Source organism: Neoarius graeffei, chromosome 2 (assembly GCF_027579695.1).
Source record: "Neoarius graeffei isolate fNeoGra1 chromosome 2, fNeoGra1.pri, whole genome shotgun sequence".
Classification (NCBI taxonomy): Eukaryota; Metazoa; Chordata; class Actinopteri; order Siluriformes; family Ariidae; genus Neoarius; species Neoarius graeffei.
In genome coordinates, this window is record NC_083570.1 from 44,776,712 (window position 1) to 44,799,703 (window position 22,992).

General features: G+C 40.9%; 2 protein-coding genes across 2 annotated transcripts in view; one reads left to right on the forward strand and one right to left on the reverse strand.

Annotated features, from left to right (window-relative positions):
* Positions 1-18,072, forward strand: part of dram1 (DNA-damage regulated autophagy modulator 1) — a 37,818-nt gene extending 19,746 nt beyond the window's left edge. The window contains exons 2-7 of the mRNA XM_060914293.1: positions 6,522-6,589; positions 11,325-11,467; positions 11,602-11,779; positions 11,878-11,936; positions 12,045-12,137; positions 17,733-18,072. Coding sequence (XP_060770276.1) covers positions 6,522-6,589; positions 11,325-11,467; positions 11,602-11,779; positions 11,878-11,936; positions 12,045-12,137; positions 17,733-17,777 — 586 coding nt within the window. The 3' untranslated portion in view covers positions 17,778-18,072. The remainder of the gene's footprint in view (positions 1-6,521; positions 6,590-11,324; positions 11,468-11,601; positions 11,780-11,877; positions 11,937-12,044; positions 12,138-17,732) is intronic.
* washc3 (WASH complex subunit 3) overlaps positions 17,973-22,992 on the reverse strand; it is a 39,726-nt gene continuing 34,706 nt past the window's right edge. Inside the window, exon 7 of the mRNA XM_060914294.1 lies at positions 17,973-18,671. Within this exon, the coding sequence (XP_060770277.1) occupies positions 18,581-18,671 (91 nt within the window). The 3' untranslated portion in view covers positions 17,973-18,580. The remainder of the gene's footprint in view (positions 18,672-22,992) is intronic.

Consider the following 22,992-nt stretch of genomic DNA (forward strand, 5'->3'; position numbering starts at 1 on the left):
ACTCTTCACTCACTCTTAACAATGCCCTTCTCCTTCCAAATAAACCTACCAAATAATCATTCAACAACAACCCTATTTCTGTATTAATTACAGTTGCGGTCAGAAGTTTACATCCACTGACATGAATATCATGGCAATTTTCTTTGAACTGTTCATTTTCTGTAGCAGAATGATTGTACAACATACATCTTTAATTAAAAAATATAATTTGCATGATGTGTATAATTTTGACCCCGTGTTGATTTCAGAAAACTGAACATAATTTAAAAGTTGTGCACCAAATTTTTCTTTTTGCTTTTTATTTATTCCTACACCCCCAAATCAGAAAAAGTTGGAATGGTATGTTGAAACTGAAATTAAAACAGAAAACAATGATTTGTAAATAATCTTTGACCTGTACTGCACTCAAAACCATACAACACATCAGCACACAAATAAATAAATAAATAAATAAATAAATTTTCAAAATTAACACCTTTTTTTTTATTTTGATTCTTGCAACAAGGTTAAAAAAAGTTAGGACAGTAAAGCATTTACTATTTTATAATGTTGCCATTCCTTCTCACAACACTTACAAGATGTTTAGGGACTGAAGACACCAAGTGAGGAAGCATTTCAGGTGTTATTTTTTCCCATTCTTCCTGCAAACAGGTTGTAAAATGTGCAACAGTATGGGGTCATTGTTGTTGCAGTTTTGTTTCAGAATTCACCACACATTCTCTATTGGGGACAGAGAGGACAGACACCCTCTCCTTCCACAGCCCTGCCTTTGTCATGTGTGCAGAATGTGGCTCTGCATTGTCTTGTTGAAATCTCCCTGGGAAAGATGTCGTTTTGAAGGCAGCACATGTTGCTCCAAAATCTGTGTACTTTTCTGCATTAATGCTGCCATCACAGAAGTGTAGGTTACCTTTGCCAAGGGCACCAACACAACCCCATACTATAGGGTTGCCACCCGTCCCGTAAAATACGGAATCGTCCTTTATTTGGCAATTAAATCTTGTGTCTTGCATTGAACCGATTTGTTCCGTATTTTCATAAATGTCCAATACACATGTCTGTCTCACACATATCAACACTAAATCTAACAATAATGAACAAAATAAAACAGGAAATACTCCGTTGCGGGATCTACCCAGGACACAAACCCCTCCCACTCTGCGTCGCGCTCTGTGCGTCTGTGCCTGGCTGCCTGCGTCACTGCGTGTGGCGCTGTCACGGTTGCCTAGAGACAGACAACACACACCGGCGCTGCTCAAAAAACCCGGGCCTTTTAAAAATGTCTGCTGCACCCGGGACTCCACCACGTCCTCGAAAGCGTAAACGCTTACAAAAATACAGACGTGAGTGGGAAGAGGCGCATCCTTGGCTGGACAGCGTGAGTGGCGACGACTACAGAGCAAACTGTAAAGTCTATCGGTGAGTGTGTTCAGTGGCGTGCGGTGGGCTGTCTGACATTAGACAGCATTCGTCAGGAATGATGATGCTCAAGATCAGATGATCTTGAGCATCCCAGCATCCACTGGATACGTGGAAAGGGTATTTTCAAGAATGGCCAACAAATGGAGTGACTGCAGGAACAGGTGCTCCATGGAGCTCATAAGGAGTGAGCTCCTCATCTCATCTCATTATCTCTAGCCGCTTTATCCTGTTCTACAGGGTCGCAGGCAAGCTGGAGCCTATCCCAGCTGACTACGGGCGAAAGGCGGGGTACACCCTGGACAAGTCGCCAGGTCATCACAGGGCTGACACATAGACACAGACAACCATCAGGGTTTTTTCTAGAAAAATTTAGTATGAGGGCGCTCACCATGGCGAGGGAGCGAAGCGGGGGGGAGATGGTGCCGGTTGTCCCCCCCCCGCCGTGCAAAGCCTTTGAAAAATGCTCCAATGGGACATTCTGAGGCTATCTGAGAAGGAAATTGTAACAAATTGTCTGTCAACATTGAAAAAGAAAGAAGTAATCTTCTTCTGCCCCGGACAGTCTTTGGCTTTCTTCCGTTTCATGCCGCGGGATGACATCTTTAAATGCCCAAGTGTCAACAAAAACAACTCGCGAACTACTTCTGTCAAAAGCTCCCGCGCCGGTGGGTGAAAGGTCATTCAGTCTCGAGAAATCTCGCTCTACAAGTCAGCTGACCTTGTATGTAACCCATGTCAAATCTCGCGAGAGCAGCCGCGACAAGTAAACAACTAAACAACATGGCGCCTCAGTCTGGAAAACGCCAATTCGGATTGTTTTTGCACCGTCTGGCGGTGTATCTACTATGATTGGAATATTTTTGGAGCAATTATAACGTATTTGATGATCAGACACATTGTCACGTAGTGTTGCTGGGATGTTTTCACGGAGTCGGTAAGGGGGCGCACGCCGAGAGTAAGAGGGCGCAGCGCCCCTGTTCCCCCGTTTAGACGAAAGCCTGACCATTCACACTCACATTCACACCTACAGTCAATTTAGAGTCACCAGTTAACCTAACCTGCATGTCTTTGGACTGTGGGGGAAACCGGAGCACCCGGAGGAAACCCACACGGACACGGGGAGAACATGCAAACTCCGCACAGAAAGGCCCTCGCCGGCCACGGGGCTCGAACCCGGACCTTCTTGCTGTGAGGCGACAGCGCTAACCACTACACCACCGTGCCGCCTACTAAAAACACCTACAAAATAAAACATACCACTGCTGCGGGCACCCCACCCCATGGGAGTCGTGCCCGTGGTGGGCGTCCCTTATTTTCATTTCTGAATGGTGGCAACCCTAGCATACCATGACAGACCCTGGCTTTTGGACTCGTTCCTGGTAACAGTTTGAATGGTACTTTTTGACTTTGGTTCGGAGCACACAGCATCCATTTTTTACAAAGAAAAAAACCTGGAATACTGATTCATCTGACCACAACACACGTCTCCACTGTGTGATGGTCCGTCCCAGACGGCTCAGAGCCCAGAGAAGTTAACAGTGCTTCTGGATACAGTTAGTATAAGGCTTCCTTTTTGCACAGTAAAGTTTTAACTGCTATTTGTGGATGTAACTCTGTATTGTGCTTGACAAAGGTTTGCCAAAGTAATCCCGAGCCCATGTGGTTATATCAGCTATAGATGAATGACAGTTCTTGGTGCAGTGCCGTATGAGGGATCAGAGATCACGGATGTTCAGATTAGGCTTGTGCCCTTTCCCTTTACGCACCGAAATTCCTCGATTCCTTGAATCATTTAATGATATTACGCAGTGTAGAGGGTGAAATATCCAAATACCTTCCTATCTTTCTTTGAAAATCTTTGCTTTTAAACATCTCAATAATTTTCGTACACATTTGTTGACGAACTGGAGATCCTCGGCCCATCTTTGCTCTTCAAAGATCAGAACTTTCCTGGATACTGATTTTGTACCAAACAGGGTTGCCGCGGGGTTGTAAAAGGTAGTGAAAGGTAGTAAATGAAATTAGACCAAATTAAGGCTTGTAAAACGTAGTAAAAAGTAATAAACGTCATCTGACCAGGTAGTAAATTTTTTAACCTCCATAATGTGTCTAAAATACGTTTTTCAATTTGTGTAATTCACGTGCAAGCCTATCTCCTTGAATTAATAAACTAGCGTGAATTTATTTGTATGTTGCGAGTAGGACCTGAATGACGTCACTATCATAGCGTTACTTCAGATATGGGCAAATGCAAGTTTTCAGACCTCTGGCTGGAGGAAGCTACGTTTAAAGACTGGCTTAGGCCAGTAGTTGGCAACAGCCGAGAGGCTTATTGCAACGTCTGTAAGAAAGCTATAAATATTACGTGGATGGGGGTGAAGGCGGTGAAATCACACATGGAATCGAATAGCCATCAAACAAGGATGCGGGGACGAAACGTGCAGCTACCGCTGTCTCTGTTTTGCGTTGGCACTACGGCTACATCTACATCCTCGACCTCCACTGCTCCCTCAACCTCCACTGCTACCTCAACCTCGCCTGCTCCCACCACCAGTAACGTTAATCCCACCAACAGCATTCAGCCGCTCTGCACTACCACCGCTACACTGCAGGCCGAGGTGCTATGGTGTTTAGATTTAGCAACGAAACACCACTCGTTCAAGTCGAATGATGGCATAGGAGAGCTGTTTGGCAAGATGTTCCCGGATTCCCAAATCGCCAAATCATTCGCTTTGGCCAAGGACAAGACCGGCTACATGATCAAATTTGGCATTGCCCCGTATTTTAAGAGGCAACTGGTTGAGGCCATAAATCATGCCGGCCCTTACGTCCTTATGTTTGATGAGAGTCTAAATGAATCGTCAAAGAAAAAACAAATGGACATACACATTCGTTTTTTGGAGGATGGGTGTGTTCGGTCGAGATATTTTGGTTCACAATTCCTGAGACATGGAAGAGCTGACGATCTGTTGCAGCACATCAAAGTAAGTTTATTTTCCTGTACTATTGGTTAGGGAGACATTGTTTGCATTTGAACATTTTCATGGATTTTTATCATTTTATTTATTTAGCCTTCTGTTGAATTTCTGTGACATAATATTGGAAAATGTAGCCTATAATTAAAAAAATTGTAGCCTAACTGCTTAATCTGAAGGTTGATCATTGCTTTGGATTTTGAATAGTGAAATTTGGCAAAGCAGTCCTTGGCATGGGCCTACTATCCATCACTGTCAAAGTATTCCAGCACCTTAGGTTTATTCTCTCTCTCTCGGCCAGTTTTAGTGTCCAGTATTGAAGTTTAAGTTTAGTTATTTGTTCCCAAGTTATTTATTTTTTAATGAAATACTGTTTTTACAGTATAAAATTGCATTTTATTATTAAGTTTCTTCCCCTTTAAATACCCTGATTTTGCAATTTGCACATTATTTCAAAGTCCAATGTGTAGCTGTTCATTCTAAAGGTCCAGTCTGTCTTCTAATTGTTATGCAATTATTACTTTGTGACTTATTGAGTAAAACCTATGGACTAATTCCTGGTCTGACATCTTGATTAATCCTACTCCTATAGCAGAGATCACTCTTACTTAAATGTATCTCACTCGCTTTCCCCAACACACATGCACAGTCACATACACCTACAAAGCCTCTTTCTCTCGCTCTTTGGTTCTATGTTCTGTTTGTCCCTCTTTCTCCCACTCTCTATTTGGCGAGTTGTTTCCAGTGTTGAAATTATTAAATTGTGAGGAAATATTTTAGTAATTAATTTTGGAAGCATATTTCTTTACTTTACCCGTCACTTTACTTTACACTATGCTGCTACAGTTTGACGTCGTGTTGGTAGTAAAAAATATTGTGGAGGTAGTGAAAAAGGTATTAAAAAGGTAGTAAATGCAACTTAAGAATCTCTGTATAAACCCTGACCAAATCATGATTACAGTCACGTGTTTCACATCACATCGTTATTTAATTGTTTTACCTCATTACTAGCCCTAAATTGCCCCATCCTGATTTTTTTTAATGTGTTACAGGCCTGAAACACAGGAATGGATGTATATTAGCAAATGAAATGAAGTTGACCAGACAAAACATGAAATATCTTGGGTTCATACTGTCTGCAATGAAATACAAGTCATAGTAAATGTATGTCACTGCTTTCTTTTTTTTTTTTATTTGCATTTAACATCCCATCCCAACTTTTTCGAATTTGTAATTGTATTAAAGATGTATGTTGTACAATCATTCTGTCACAGATAAAGAACAGTTCAAAAAAAATAATTGAAAGCCCAGTATTGCCATGACATTCATGTCCGTGTATGTAAACTTTTAACCGCAACTGTATATAGCACACACCAAAAAAAAAAAAAAAATAGTAGTAATAATAATGTAACGGAGAAAAGACAAACTATACGCTATATCGCCAGAAGTATGTGGACACCTATCTATGACATCACCCAGTATGTCCTTGTTGAGCATCTCATAACAGGTTTATTTCCCCTTTGCTATTATAATAAGCTCCATTCTTCTGTGAAAGCTTTCCACTAGATTTTAGGGCATGGCCGTTGCGATTTGTGCAGTCGGTGTTCCAGTTCATCCCAAAGGTGTTCAGTGGGGTTGAGGTCGAGGTCAGGGTTCTCTGCAGGACACTCGAGTTCTTCCACTCCAACCTTAACACACCATGTCTTCATAGAGCTTGCTTTGTGCACAGGGGCATTGTCGTGCCGGAACAGGTTTGCGCCTCTTAGTTCCAGTAAACAGAAACATTCTACACAATTGTGTGCTTCCAACTTTGTGACAACAGTTTAAGGAAGAAGCACATAACCACAAAGACTACAGCTTGTAAGCAAAAATCTGTAAGAGAAGAGAACCACAACGTTTTTCAAAAACACCCTGTTTCTCTGGGAAACCTCGTGTCCTGCATGTAATTGTATTCAATCCACTGAAGTTACTTCCTGGATTATGATTTCTCCTTCATTGCCCATTGTCCCTGAAATAGAAACTATGTCCAGGATACCTAAAAATAAAAGTTACTGAACATGAATGTATGACTTAAAAATGATAATGTGTACATGTTTAATAAATATTTTATTTTATTATTTTTAGTGAAACAGGAGCGACACCTCCAGAGAGCTGCATATTTAGCTTCATGGCAACAGTTTCATCATTTGCAGGTACAGTTTCAGCTTTTTGTTGTTTGTCTTTTCTTTTTCCCTTTCCACACACTCCAGAACGAGCATTACATTATTACGCCATGCACCGATGAATGGCTGAGTCATGCATGTACTTTCCCAAGATGGTTCATTTACTGTAAGCTGTAGGTTGATTGCTCCTCTTATGTTGGTGTACAGGCTGTGGGATCTACACAAGATGTCATGTATTGCAATTTCCATGTGCTTTTAAATTGCACTATTAAGTATATTAAAACATATTTAAATAATATTGGCTGGAGTTGAGTGGTATATCAGAAAAATTCCATTCAGCTAGCATGATGCTGAACGAATCAGAGACGAGTTCAATATCATGCTAGCTGAATGGAATATATCTGATATACCATGAAAAAAGCCATTATTATTATTTTCAACGCATCTTTCTCTTTCAAAATTCTCTCACAATCTTCCGTATTTAATGAAGCAAACCTGGCGGCCATGTTTGTTGACAAATTGTCCCAGTCGCTCACTAGCGTGGAAGTTTTACGTCTCCGATGTGCGACATCATGTTGTCTTGACAACCATGCAATATCGTAAACCATATTCAACGCTCATTCTACATTGGGTAGAGTGACGTAATACATGTAGGATAAGCGATATGCTAACAATATTGCATGCTGTCAAACCAAATCAGTGAAACTCGCTAGAAGGGAATAGAACACATTTTTATTCCACGGAAAAAGTGTCCTGTATGTATAATAATAGTTAATATGGCATGGTTATTAAAGACCATCCTGCAGTCTTTAAGATTAGATCAAAATGATAATCATTTGGAAAAAACAAGTTTCCAGGGATTTTGGTGATTTGTAGTACGAGATAAGCTCATTTGTGGACTTGACTTGAGCCACTTTGCTCATCTGTACAGTGGTGCTTGAAAGTTTGTGAACCCTTTAGAATTTTCTATATTTCTGCATAAATATGACCTAAAACATCATCAGATTTTCACACAAGTCCTAAAAGTAGATAAAGAGAACCCCGTTAAACAAATGAGACAAAAATATTATACTTGGTCATTTCTTTATTGAGGAAAATGATCCAATATTACATATCTGTGAGTGGCAAAAGTATGTGAACCTCTAGGATTAGCAGTTAATTTGAAGGTGAAATTAGAGTCAGGTGTTTTCAATCAATGGGATGACAATCAGGTGTGAGTGGGCACCCTGTTTTATTTAAAGAACAGGAATCTATCAAAGTCTGAGCTTCACAACACATGTTTGTGGAAGTGTATCATGGCATGAACAAAGGAGATTTCTGAGGACCTCAGAAAAAGCGTTGTTGATGCTCATCAGGCTGGAAAAGGTTACAAAACCATCTCTAAAGAGTTTGGACTCCACCAATCCACAGTCAGACAGATTGTGTACAAATTGAGGAGATTCAAGACCATTGTTACCCTCCCTAGGAGTGTTTGACCAACAAAGATCACTCCAAGAGCAAGGCGTGTAATAGTCGGCGAGGTCACAAAGGACCCCAGGGTAACTTCTAAGCAACTGAAGGCCTCTCTCACATTGGCTAATGTTAATATTTGTGAGTCCACCATCAGGAGAACACTGAACAACAATGGTGTGCATGGCAGGGTTGCAAGGAGAAAGCCAGTGCTCTCCAAAAAGAACATTGCTGCTCGTCTGCAGTTTGCTAAAGATCACGTGGACAAGCCAGAAGGCTATTGGAAAAATTTTGTGGACGGATGAGAACAAAATAGAACTTTTTGGTTTAAATGAGAAGCGTTATGTTTGGAGAAAGGAAAACACTGCATTCCAGCATAAGAACTTTATCCCATCTGTGAAACATGGTGGTGGTAGTATCATGGTTTGGGCCTGTTTTGCTGCATCTGGGCCAGGACGGCTTGCCATCATTGATGGAACAATGAATTCTGAATTATACCAGCGAATTCTAAAGGAAAATGTCAGAACATCTGTCCATGACCTGAATCTCAAGAGAAGGTGGGTCATGCAGCAAGACAACGACCCTAAGCACACAAGTCGCTCTCCTAAAGAATGGTTAAAGAAGAATAAAGTTAATGTTTTGGAATGGCCAAGTCAAAGTCCTGACCTTAATCCGATGGAAATGTTGTGGAAGGACCTGAAGCGAGCAGTTCATGTGAGGAAACCCACCAACATCCCAGAGCTGAAGCTGTTCTGTACGGAGGAATGGGCTAAAATTCCTCCAAGCCGGTGTGCAGGACTGATCAACAGTTACCGCAAACGTTTAGTTGCAGTTATTGCTGCACAAGGGGGTCACACCAGATACTGAAAGCAAAGGTTCACATACTTTTGCCACTCACAGGTATGCAATATTGGATCATTTTCCTCAATAAATAAATAAATAAATAAATGACCAAGTATCATATTTTTGACCTGGCGACTTGTCCAGGGTGAACCCCGCCTTTCGCCCGTAGTCAGCTGGGATAGGCTCCAGCTTGCCTGCGACCCTGTAGAAGGATAAAGCGGCTACAGATAATGAGATGAGATGAGTATCATATTTTTGTCTCATTTGTTTAACTGGGTTCTCTTTATCTACTTTTAGGACTTGTGTGAAAATCTGATGATGTTTTAGGTCATATTTATGCAGAAATATAGAAAATTCTAAAGGGTTCACAAACTTTCAAGCACCACTGTATATGGTAATAAGCAACATCTTTTATGTTTGGGCACGTGCACTCACAATTTGGTGTGAAAAGTACACACAAGATGAACTTAACCAGGTCATGTGAAAACATCTTTGAGAATAACTATGAGGAGAAACAGAAAGGAAATGAACGAACAGATCTGAAGTTTTTATATATTTATTTGTGGTCAGAAGTTTACATACAGTGACATGAATGTCATCTCGGATATGAATGTCATGGCAATATTTGGGTTTTCGGTAATTTCTTTGAACTGTTCTTTTTCTGTGGCAGAATGATTGTACAGCATACAGCTTTAATTAAAAAAAAAACCACTAGAATTTGTTGCACAAGTTTTAATCTTCTTTGGGTTTTCTGAAACCAACACAGGGTCAAAATTATACATACAGCACACCTAATATTGGGTAAAATGTCTCTTCGCAAGATTCACCTTGACCAAGCATTTTTGTTTACCATGAACAAACTTCTGGTAGAATTCTGGTGGGATATTTCACGACTCTTCATGGTGGAATTGGTAGAGTTCAATTAATTTTTTTTTCTTGGCATGGACTCAACTTCTAAGCACGGTCCATATATTTTCAATAGGGTTGAAGTCAGGACTTGTTTTAAGCTTAATGTTAGCCTGCTTTATCCTCCACAACCAGCTCTGATCCGTGTTTGGGTTCACTGTCCTGTTGTAATGCCCAAGTCATGTTCAAGTTTCTGATGGTTTATGCTGAAGAATTCTGAGGTAGTTCTCCTTCTTCATTACTCCATCCACTTTGTGCAATGAACCAGTTCCACTGGCAGCAAAACAGCCCCAGAGCATGATGATCCTACCACCACCACCAGCTGGTACAGTGTCCCTCTGTACATGGCGGTCATTGTGGCCAAACAACTCAATCTTTGTCTCATCTGACCATACAGCTACCCTCCAAAAGGCTTTTTCTTTGTCCGTGTGGTCAGCTTCAAACTTTACTAAAGCTTGAAGGTGTCAGTTTTGGAGCAGGGGATTATTTCTTGGATAGCAGCCTCTTAGTCCATGGTGATCTGAACTGTAGACAGTGATCCATCAGCTTCCAGTTCATGGCAGGGCTGTACCATGGTGGTTCCCAGGTTGTTCCTGACCATCCAAATCAATTTCCTTTCAGCTGAGGGTGACAGTTTGGGTTTTCTTGAAGCAAAGTGTTTGGCAAAGTGACTACACCTCACAATAACTTGGATACAATTGTTTGACCTGATCTTGGAATTTGCATTTGTTTAGAAATGGCTCCAAGAGACATTCCGGAATTGTGTATATCTGCGATCCTCTTTCTCAGATCTGCACTGAGCTCCTTGGACTTTTCCATTTTACTGTGTTGGTCAATCCAGTGAGTGCTGTAAACAAACCCTTTTTATGAAGGCACAGAGAAGCTACCAGCTGTAGTCAATCATGATCACTAACAGGAAGTTAAGAGACCTCAGCAAGATAAAAGATGTTTTGGAAGTTTCAGCACCTCTGAATTAATAATCTAAGTGAGCGTATGTATAATTTTGACCCTGTGTTGATTTTGGAAGACCCAAAGAAAATTAAAAATTGTGCACCAAATTCTAGTGTTTTTTATTTATTTTTTTATTAAAGACGTATGCTGTACAATCATTCTGCCACAGAAAAAGAACAGTTCAGAGAAATTACTGAAAGCCCAAATATTGCCATGACATTCATATCCAAGATGACATTCATGTCACTGTACGTAAACTTCGGACCACAACTGTATATATAAACGTTTTATTTATTTCGATTTTGTGGTGCTCTCCCCCAACACTTTCTGAGTAACAACGGAATTTCAGTTAGCAGTTTCATTTCTCTTTCTGTAAAAAATGAAAGCATTTCTCCTCAACATGACACGGCTGGGAAAACTCGAGCCCAGCCACAGACAAAACCCAAACCGTAGCAAGAGAAATGAAACTCAGGAGGAGTTTTCCATGATTTTCCAGCGTTTTGCAACCATAATGGAATCTCATCACGTCTGCAGATGAACTGTGCGGAGTAAATCAACCTACCACACTTTACCTGGTCTTCTCACACATACTCTTATACCTTTATATCTTTTCTAGGGTTTGCCACCATGTTTGCCAGATACAAATTTGTGCAGAAGCTGATTGAAAAAACAGCTTGCGTGTCTGCTTGTCTGAACATGGCTGCTCTCATCTGCGCCATTCTGTCTTGTATAGGAATGTGTATTGTGGCAACGTTTCAGGTTTGTTCATGTATAACTCCTATCTCAAGCTATATCTCAGGAGTCCTGTTCTGTATTGTCTGGAAAAGTCAACTTGGACATACCGTACCTTCACATTTAGTCAGAATATTCCAATTGTATTTGGACTGTTTTAGGAGACAGAGGTGACAGTCGTCCATGATCTCGGTGCTTTCATATTCTTCCTTTTTGGAATGATCTACATCGTGCTACAGACTGCAATCTCATACAAGGCTCATCCTCATGGATCTTCAAAGCGGGTGTGTCACATACGTGCTGGCTTTCTCGTGGTGGCTTTCTTGGCAGTAATTCCAAGTATCCTTCATATTTGTATCATATCATATTACTTCTAACCAGCTTCAACTAAGAACAAGGCCAGCTGTTTTTTTTTTCTTCCTTAACGTTTTTTCCAGCCCTTGGTTGTGCGGCATTTCTGAAGACATCCAAATTGCACTGGGACCCAGAAGACAAGGTGTGCTATAATCTCATTATGTCTCAGTGTGTTTCAGTTAGAATGGAGCTCATAATTAAATTCAGCAAGAAACCAAAATGAATGACAAATGTTTGTGTTTATCTCTAGGGCTATGAACTTCATATTGTGAGCGCTGTGAGCGAGTGGATAGCTGCCTTCACGTTCGTCTTCTTTTTCTTCACATATATACAGGAGTTCAAGGTTTGTTAAAGAAAAAAAAATTATACACACACATACATACAGAGGACTGTGCAAAAGTCTTAGGCACTGGGGGTGGTTTTTTTCATACTTTTTTGTGATCGATTTCTATTTTATGACTTCTACACTGACTCTAAATTGAGCGTAGGTGTGAATGTGAGTGTGAATGGTTGTCTGTGTCTATGTGTCAGCCCTGTGATGACCTGGCGACTTGTCCAGGGTGTACCCTGCCTTTCGCCCGTAGTCAGCTGGGATAGGCTCCAGCTTGCCTGCGACCCTGTAGAACAGGATAAAGCGGCTACAGATAATGAGATGAGACTTCTACATTATCGATCAGTACAAAAACATTTTACAGTTCCAAATGTTCGTTTTCCAGCACAACATTAAAGCTAGACAACCTTTCGATTTCATAAAATTGGTGAAATTTATTTCCGTCTGAAATTTGGTAATTCTGATACATGTTTATTTCTGTAATATCTAAAAAAAAAAAAAGAAAAAAAAAAGGCTATTCTGTGGCTGGGAAGTTATTTAATTTGAAGGGATTCCCGAGCAAATAAATGTGCATGAAATGACGCACTTCGCGCAGTCAAGCAGACAGAGGAAGTCCATGTGCACATGCGCAGGTTTACCGTCGTTTTCTTCTTCTTTTGGGTTTTACAGCAGCTGGCATCCACAGTGTGGCATTACTGCCATCTACAGGTTTACCTTGACCGTGCACTGACAGTTCCATCATTCTGTTGCTCAACGAACAGCTGATCACACCGAGGTGCTCGCTGACTGCCGATATTTATTAGTTTGGTCCTGCGTTTCCTTTCCTTTGTACAACCCCGATTCCAAAAAAGTTGGGACAAAGTACAAATTGTAAATAAAAACAGAATGCAATAATTTACAAATCTTAAAAACTGATATTGTATTCACAATAGAACATAGACAACATATCAAATGTCGAAAGTGAGACATTTTGAAATTTCATGCCAAATATTGGCTCATTTGAAATTTCATGACAGCAACACATCTCAAAAAAGTTGGGACAGGGGCAATAAGAGGCTGGAAAAGTTAAAGGTACAAAAAAGGAACAGCTGGAGGACCAAATTGCAACTCATTAGGTCAATTGGCAATAGGTCATTAACATGACTGGGTATAAAAAGAGCATCTTGGACTGGGTGCCCGTGATCTTCGGGCCCTTAGACGGCACTGCATCACATACAGGCATGCTTCTGTATTGGAAATCACAAAATGGACTCAGGAATATTTCCAGAGAACATTATCTGTGAACACAATTCACCGTGCCATCCGCCGTTGCCAGCTAAAACTCGATAGTTCAAAGAAGAAGCCAGAAGAAGCTAAACATGATCCAGAAGCGTAGACGTCTTCTCTGGGCCAAGGCTCATTTAAAATGGACTGTGGCAAAGTGGAAAACTGTTCTGTGGTCAGACGAATCAAAATTTGAAGTTCTTTATGGAAATCAGGGACTCCGTATCATTCGGACAAAAGAGGAGAAGGACGACCCAAGTTATCAGCGCTCAGTTCAGAAGCCTGCATCTCTGATGGTATGGAGTTGCATTAGTGCGTGTGGCATGGGCAGCTTACACATCTGGAAAGACACCATCAATGCTGAAAGGTATATCCAGGTTCTAGAGCAACATATGCTCCCATCCAGACGACGTCTCTTTCAGGGAAGACCTTGCATTTTCCAACATGACAATGCCAAACCACATACTGCATCAATTACAGCATCATGGCTGCGTAGAAGAAGGGTCCGGGTACTGAACTGGCCAGCCTGCAGTCCAGATCTTTCACCCACAGAAAACATTTGGCGCATCATAAAACGGAAGATACAACAAAAAAGACCTAAGACAGTTGAGCAACTAGAATCCTACATTAGACAAGAATGGGTTAACATTCCTATCCCTAAACTTGAGCAACTTGTCTCCTCAGTCCCCAGACATTTACAGACTGTTGTAAAGAGAAAAGGGGATGTCTCACGGTGGTAAACATGGCCTTGTCCCAACTTTGAGATGTGTTGTTGTTATGAAATTTAAAATCACCTAATTTTTCCACATCATTGCATTCTGTTTTTATTTACAATTTGTACTTTGTCCCAACTTTTTTGCAATCGGGGTTGTAACATAACGTCTTTTCTTCTCTCTTTCCGTTACTGTAGTCGGTCTTTCACGGTTCATTCGCACACTCACGTCCTCCATTTTTCTCTCCTGTTTCAAATTTGTATCCCACAATGTCTTGGTGAAGCAGGAAAAAAAATTACATAATTAAACTGTATTATTGTAAAAAAAATAAATAAAATAATAATGAAACGAAGTCTGTGATTTGAATTCAGTAGCTTTCGGTCCACTAAACAAAAATAATTGGGTGTCGGGAAAATTCTTTTTATGACCTACACTTGAAAAATCCATGGATTAAAGCAAAAAAAAAAAAAAAATCATCTGACTGGAAAAAAAAAGCTCCATGTCGTTGGCCCCTACCACATCAGCGATGCGTCAAATTTTAAACGCCGTGTTGTCCATTATCCCCTCGGCCCCTACTTATAGTACATTTACATAATTTTAACAATGACTAAAGCTAAGGCAAGACTTGACCATTGTCATTACTGGCTATAAATGATGAAACATCAAGTTTTCAGCGCAAAGTGCAAATTTATTTCAACAAGTTCAAAAAGTGCAAGTGCAGTCGAACTTGAACCATGCTTTCAAAAGAGTGGAACAGAAAGAACTTGCGGGCGGCACGGTGGTGTAGTGGTTAGCGCTGTCGCCTCACAGCAAGAAGGTCCGGGTTTGAGCCCCGTGGCCGGAGAGGGCCTTTCTGTGTGGAGTTTGCATGTTCTCCCCGTGTCCGCGTGGGTTTCCTCCGGGTGCTCCGGTTTCCCCCACAGTCCAAAGACATGCAGGTTAGGTTAACTGGTGACTCTAAATTGACCGTAGGTGTGAATGTGAGTGTGGATGGTTGTCTGTGTCTATGTGTCAGCCCTGTGATGACCTGGCGACTTGTCCAAGGTGTACCCCGCCTTTCGCCCGTAGTCAGCTGGGATAGGCTCCAGCTTGCCTGCGACCCTGTAGAAGGATAAAGCGGCTACAGATAATGAGATGAGATGAGAAAGAACTTGCAAGAAAAGTAAAGTGAAAGTTCACTTTTTCTGCTTCTTCGCAGTGAAGTCAAAGGCATCTAGTTTTTTGCCATTGCTTCCATAGACTTTTTTTTATGGCAAACTACACAAAAGCACACACCTGCCATTTTCATCTTTTTGCACCATGGACTAAATGGCTTGCCATTATCGCCCATTTCATTTAGCCAAGCCCATCTCCACTTATTCTTTACCGTTTTGTCGATGTCTGACACATCTGTGCTTTCATTTAAAAGAAGCGCGTCCATGCTGGCAAAACCGAAAGTAATTTGACGCGCTCTATGGAAATCGAAGGGCCTGTGTCACGTGGCCTTATACGCAGTACTCGAGTTGGGGGGGATGTGGGGGGAGGCATCCCCCTTCTGAAATAAAAATCTCAAATCATTCCCCTTATAAAATGACCATCCTCCCCATCACATCCCTTGTACCATTTTACTGATTAATGTGGAAATTAGCCTACTATTATTTTAACAAATATTACTACCATTTCAACATTAGAGGCTTTGCGCAGTGATAGCCTACATGTAGCCGGATAAAAAAGACGCATATTTATTTATTCGGTTGCACCTCTCATTCACACCTATACGGAGGTTTCAGTCACTGAAAACAGCTACTTTTGCAAACTCTGGGCAGAGTGGAGATTTCTGAAAACTCCATCTTCAGACACGCGTGTAAATCGGGAAAACGAAGCAGCAGTGGGCGAGAGGGCGCGCGCGAATATAATGAGTCATAGGTGTGAATCTTTCACCGAATGCCAATTGTCCCGGTTCTTCATGAAATCGCACGCGCACGCACAAATTCATTAGATTAACTTTCAGTTAACTGTTCTTGTGCACTTGCGACACCGGAGCCACTTTCCTGAATTTTGAGCTTCGGAGTATTCGCTTCTTTATCTATTTAATCAATGAACTTATTTGTCACATACATTAAATTACTAATGTAAACCATTAGTAGCCTATTTAAGCAATCGCTGTTTTCTCCACTGTTTTCCGACCTTTTGTGCTTAGTGAATGAGACACTTCATTACACTCCACTGACTGACTTCCAATTCCGGACTTTTTTGAAAATGTAAAATATAGGCCTACGAGATGTTTTTTTGGGACTTAATTCGCGTTGCTCCTTCACTATTAATTTTTGAGACTGACGAGGCACTAAATACTGTGGAATTATTTTCTCCTTACTATGAAGTTTGACATCTTAAACAAGTGTCGGGAAATCTTGCAGCCCGACTCTGCAGCCTCCAATGTTTAAGCGAACTGCTGAAACCATAACGTTTAAAGATTAAATCGTAGGCTAATCAAACCAAAGAAAAACACAGCCTTTCCAGAACGTTGTCTGCCGAAGCCTGTTTAACCTACAAAATGCTTAATAGCATAGATCTTGCTGCGGCTTCAACTTTTTCACCTGATCACCTTTCAATAGGCAAATATCATTATTACTACTACTACTACAAAAGGCCTAGTATTAGTAGTAGACAAGTAACCTAGTTGCCTAGTAGTCGGACAGCCAAATAGTTTCATCAGTGGCCTACGCCGAGCCTTCCCGGGACTAGACAGTAGCGGAGGCTGTATTTATTTATTTATTTAGGCCTATCTAGCGCAACTTATTCCTTTACATATACTCAAACATAGCACAAGAAAGGGTTCAAGAACAGGCAATCACAGCAGCTTGGTGAAGTTCTAAATCACATCGGTGTCAGACCCATGGGCCTACACCCTTTTTTCCCTCGGATCTGCATCACTCTCATTACTGACCTTTAGCGCTCCCAGTTGACGGAAATCCGTCGTAGCGACGGAAAACTTTAATCCATGAAAATCTGAAAGGCAGTACAGCTTTAAATGTTACAGGAAAAAAAAAAAGTTTGTACCTGAGCAGCATATTACATAAGAGAGCACTTTTCAGATTAAAGAAAACATAATGAAGGCTGCTGGGTTTCGGTGCAAAATGAAGAAGCGAGTGTGACAAAGTGTCCAGAAGAACTGTGGCTGGTTCTGTAAGATGCTCAGTAAAACCTACAGCTCATTTCCTTATCAAACTGCACTCATTGGACCAGAGACTACTACTTTTTTTTTTTTTTTAACAAAAGGCCGTCTCATATCAAATATTGATTTTGTTTCATTTGTTATGGCTTACTGCTGTTTTTTGGGGGGTTTTTTTTAAACGTTGAAACAGTTCATTATATTTAAGCCATTTTTGTTCGGCAGCATTTCTTCAGACGTGCCTAAGACTTTTGCACAGTACTGTGTGTGTGTATATATATATATATATATATATATATATATATATATATATATATATATATATATGTTTTTATGCTCATCTTCACAGCATTATTAATTAAATATAAATAATGTTCATGTAACCTCATACCCTTAAACCATTTGAATAAACCCTGGGGACACAGTTTATAGCAAGTGACTCATTCCTCTATTTTCTTTTCCTTTTTTGGTCCATTACAGCAATTCACTTTGAAAGTGGACGTCCAGTTACTGGAGTTTACATGAGCCCAACGTGACACCCGTCACTGTGAGACTTGTACGATTATGTGCACAAGTTTTATGTCTTTTTTTTTTTAAATCAAACTGTCTACTGATTTTTTTTATAAAGTCCATTATTTTTATACTCTGTTTATATGTTATTTAAATCACACAGTCCTGAAGAATGAGTTTAACACGTTTCAAAGAAAGCTCTAACACAAATTATAGCTTACAATTATAGCTTTTGCACTTTAATCCATGTTGCTGTAAAGCTGACTGACTATTTATAGTGTTCCAGCAATAAAATGATGCAATTACACAATGTGCATGACTTCTGTATTGGGAAATCAGAGCATGTGATGCTGTCCTTACTTGTTAATGGGGATATGAACTTGTGATCTCTCTGCTTTCGTTATATCCTGTGTTTTTATAAAAAAAACAACATTGGCTTCATAACATCAACAAAAGACGTTCCACACATTAGCTTGATCATGTATATATTCTGTTGGAAAGCCTGGTCCATCATTAACATATATAAAGAAGTCAAATGCTGACATTAATTAGGGAAAAAAAAAAATAATGAACATTTTTAAGAAATGAGTCCAGTTCTCTTCTTGTTTATTTCTAAACGGATCTGAAGCTTGAGCACTCTAAAGAGAGATGTGCAGGTTGCCCACAGTTATGTCTCCGGCACATCTAAGCCACAAGTGTAGTCTGTGCGAGCGTCCACGGCACGGGCGTGTACGCTACATACGTAATCTGACTCTGTACAGGGTTTAATTTAGTACATATAAAGACCATGATTCGGTCAGAGGGCGGGACTAAATCAGTCAGTCGCTGAAAGAAGATTCGCTGTCCGAGCTGTCATCTTGTTCTTCGGTCACCTTCTTGCTGCAGTCTGGTACCGGGGCATCTGGTGAACTGCAAGTGACAGACACGTTAGATCTCTGGATATACAGTGATATTTCAGGTTCTTCCACAAAAATCGAGTCGTACATGAGCCGATAAGCCATGTATGAGGAGATTGAATGGAATAACTGTTTTATTCTATCCACATTCACTAGATTTTGAGAAACAGCATTTTTATTTTTTGCAAATTCGATAACTTTACACAAAATCGTTTCCGCTTCAAATGTAAACAAACTGGCGAAATGACGGTAGCAATTTGTGAAAAACGCTATACAGGGTTAGTCAAAATTAGTTAGCACTAATAGATTATTTTTCTCCTGAATGTGTAGTGTGCCGTGATCGCTGCTGGCGTAATTGGGCCCTACATTTTTTTTTTTTTGACACCCCAACAGTGACGTCAGACGTCTACTTGCAGATGGTGCAGCAGTACGCCATTGATGAACTTCCACTACAGATCCGATTGGCGGGGTATTTCGTACAAGATGGCGCACCGCTGCATTTTGGCCGTACTGTTCGTGCTCATCTCGACCACACGTTTCCAGGTCGATGGATAGATCGCGGTGGACCATTGCTGTGGCCTTCACGCTCCTCTGATTTGACATCTGGTTATGGGGCATGGTGAAGGAGCGCGTGTATAGCAGGAAAGTTTGTGAGATCAATGATCTCAAGGACAGAATAAGGACTATAGTATCATCTATTCCCCACGAAATGTGTGTCTGGGCTTGAAATGGTACTGTTGCTCGCTGGTTTGTGTGTGTTGAACACGATGGTGAACAGGTCAAGACCGTCCTGTAAATCATCTTACACATATGATGAATGTTTTGTGAATAAATGGTTTCTACCATTTAATTAACAACAATTTTGACTACCCTGTAATAAGAATTCTTGGGGGGGGGGTGTCTTACCATCAAATACTTTTATTCCATATTTTGTTGCTTTTTTTTTTGTACAGACCTGTTCAGTTTGTACACAATGATGCCATAGTACATATGTGCGTGCATTTTGGCAGCAGAAGTACGGCCAAGATCAACAGCTTGTCAAGCTATGAAAGGGGATCAACAACAAGAGATTGTGAATATTTCCTCAACAAGCTGACTTTGACCAACGGTGACCGACTTCCACAACCGTGTGCTATTAATGAGTGGGGTAAAGACGTTAGCAAGTGGCCAAATATGTACGTTTGTTTGAGAAACTGAGCGTGTACACCAGAGATACAAGACCAACTCTGAGCTACTGCTCACTTACGTACCCCCCCCCCTCTCGCTTATATCAGAATGCAAACAATCGAAGGAACAGGACACTTATGAACATTGGCTTCAACAAATAATTAACCCTGAAACAAGTAGGTAAAGCGCAGTGTTCTCCCCAGGGATTTCACATAGCATCCTGGGAAACTCATTTTGAAATGGCGTCAAAATCCACCCTATATGTTTCGTAAATACATTCGGTCGGTAAACAGGAAGTCGATGTGGGACAGACCTGAAAATGGTCTACATGGTATAGAACCCCAAGCTGAAGCTTGCTACCAAATATCAAGCAGTTGTGATATGTACTTGTTGAGAAAAATGTTACGGAAGTTTTGTAAATACATTCGGTCGGTAAACAGGAAGTTGATGTGCGACAGACCTGAAAATGGTATACACGGTATAGAACCCCAAGCTGAAGCTTGGTACCAAATATCAAGCAGTTGTGATTTGAGTTGATGAGAAAAATGTTACAAAAATTTTGGAAATCCACCGTGTGTTTCGTGAATACATTGTCAGTAAACAGAAAGGTGATGTGCAACAGACCTGGGGGGGGACAGTACACACAGTACAGATCCCCAAGCTGAAGCTCGGTACCAAGTGGCTATGATTTGTGGTTGCTGACACGACTTCCATTGCCTAAGTGCGTGCGCAATTTCTGATAATGTTGGCTGTGAAGGGATCTATTTTTTTTTTGGGGGGGGGGGGTGTTTCTTCTTCTTTAGGGTTTTTTTGGTGGTTGGCAAACCAACTTAAAATGTGCATTACTGCCACTGACTGGGCTGGAGTGTGGAACAGGAGATATTGGGGAGGGGGGGGAGAACAAACAAAAACTATTCTTTTAACCATTTCTGTACCTTTTAAATACTTGATAAATTTTGGGGTTTTGTTTTTGAGTTGAGTTTTTATTTCGTCTTCGGTTGGTTCAGCAACAAGCTCCACCATTTTGTTTTTCTCTACTCACGGTATACGAGCTGATATCCTAGTACTAGAGTAGCCAAGCAATCAATCAGAGCGCGCGATTGCTCATATCCAGTGAATGTGGATGGAATGAACAGTAATAGGCCAGTTGCAGGAATTGATCACGCGTCAATTTTCCCCATAGCAGCAAGCCCGTGGTGGGCAAGCTAACTTGACATTCCTTGACAACCATAAGAGTTCGACTGGCGATGCGAAGCAATCCATTTCTATAATAGCTGTTTTTACCTTTTCTACTGTCTTTTTTTTTTACCTGAATATTCGTGTGTACTTGGAAAAAGTTTGTGGCTTTAACTTCTGTCGTAAGTTAAAGCGAATCATTGGCCGTAAAAGAGAGGTTTTTTGGACTCAAGTTGGTCGCCGCCGAAAGAAATTCACGTGCGAAATGGCGGATTTCTCAGGTATGTTTATAACTTATAATTTCTCCTTTTCTACCTTTATCATTCGCTTAATGTGTGAAGATTCTTGAAAATAAATACAGATATATCTGCCATTTCGCACATGAATTTCTTTCGGCGGCGACCAACATGAGTCCAAAAAACCTCTCTTTTACGGCCAATGATTCGCTTTAACTTATGACAGAAGTTAAAACCACAAACTTTTTCCAAGTACACACGAATATTCAGGTTAAAAAAAAACAAACCAAAAAAAAAAACAGTAGAAAAGGTAAAAACAGCTATTATAGAAATGGATTGCTTCGCATCGCATCGCCAGTCAAACTCTTATGGTTGTCAAGGAATGTCAAGTTAGCTTGCCCACCACGGGCTTGTTGCTGTGGGGAAAATTGACACGTGACCAATTCCTGCAAATGGCCTATACCCTTCTACCAACAAGGAACTAGGGATGTTAACCGATGACCGATGGTTGACCGAATCAACGTCAACCAGTTAATTTTTTTTTGGTTGTCGGTTAAAAAAAAAAAAAAAAAAAAATCGTTTTGAAGCTGCCGATTTTGGAGCGGAGAACCTGGAATTCTGTGTTGTAAATGCTTGGGGCATGCCATGCGGTGTAAGGACGACAGCTGACAAATCAGAAACCCCCATTCAGTCATGTCCCTCCCGCCCGCCCTCCCGCCCCAGTTGAAGACAGCTGCCACTCGGCAAAAGAAAAGTCTCAGTGCTGGATTACACTTTACTACGATGTTAACCAGGTACGTAACATCAAGGAAATTCTTGACTATCAAAGAAACGAACACGGCGCATGAATGAAGTCGACGGTTGATTAGTCTGGTGAATATTAATGTCAACGTAATAATAATACACAAGATCTGAACTAAAACCTGGTTACTCACCATCAGACAGTTGCTATATTAGCTTAGCGGCTAATCAGCTCAGCAGTAATGGCGTGTTGATATTGGTAACAGCGTTATAACGATTGTAGCTAATTAATTAGATTACCCGGCGTTATAACAGCCTTTATTTTAACACCGTTATTCCCATCACTGAATGTTACGTACTTCTTCTAGCACTTGACTTTATTTTCAACGCCATCATGGCCAACTGAAACGGTCTCTAAGCTGGAGCCATTTGTCCTCCGCTCCAATACAAACCCCTCGACATCAGTGCGGATGCTCGCGGTTAGATTTAGAATAGATTCTAATAATTCCAATTCTAGAATTTTAAACTCATAGGTTAACCGACTTTAACCGGCTAATGAGGCTCGGTGGTCGGTCAAGATTTTTTTTAGTTTCCGCTAGAGCCCTGCACTCCCGCGGGAGTCCCGCGGGACTCGCGGGACCCGCCGCAAAGCAGTGCGGCGCGGGACAAATTTTGAAAGCTCATTGCGGGCGCGGGCGGGACCGGAAGTGCACATATGCGCGCGCGGGCGGGAGCGAGAGTGCACATATGCGGCGCGGGTGGGAGCGGTGATGAGCTGTAGTCCCGCTAACTAAAAACGTGCTTGAAATAAAATTTATAAATTATTAATTTATGTCTATCATATATAATTTGTGCTGGATATTTTATTTGGCATTAATAAAAACATTTTAAGATACCTAAATTTGCAGAGAAAGTCAGATTGCCAGATTGAGTGAGAAATAGCATCTTAAACTTGCCATTAATCACCCTAAGGGGAAATTCTTTATTCACTCTAACGACTCGCAGTTCACACCC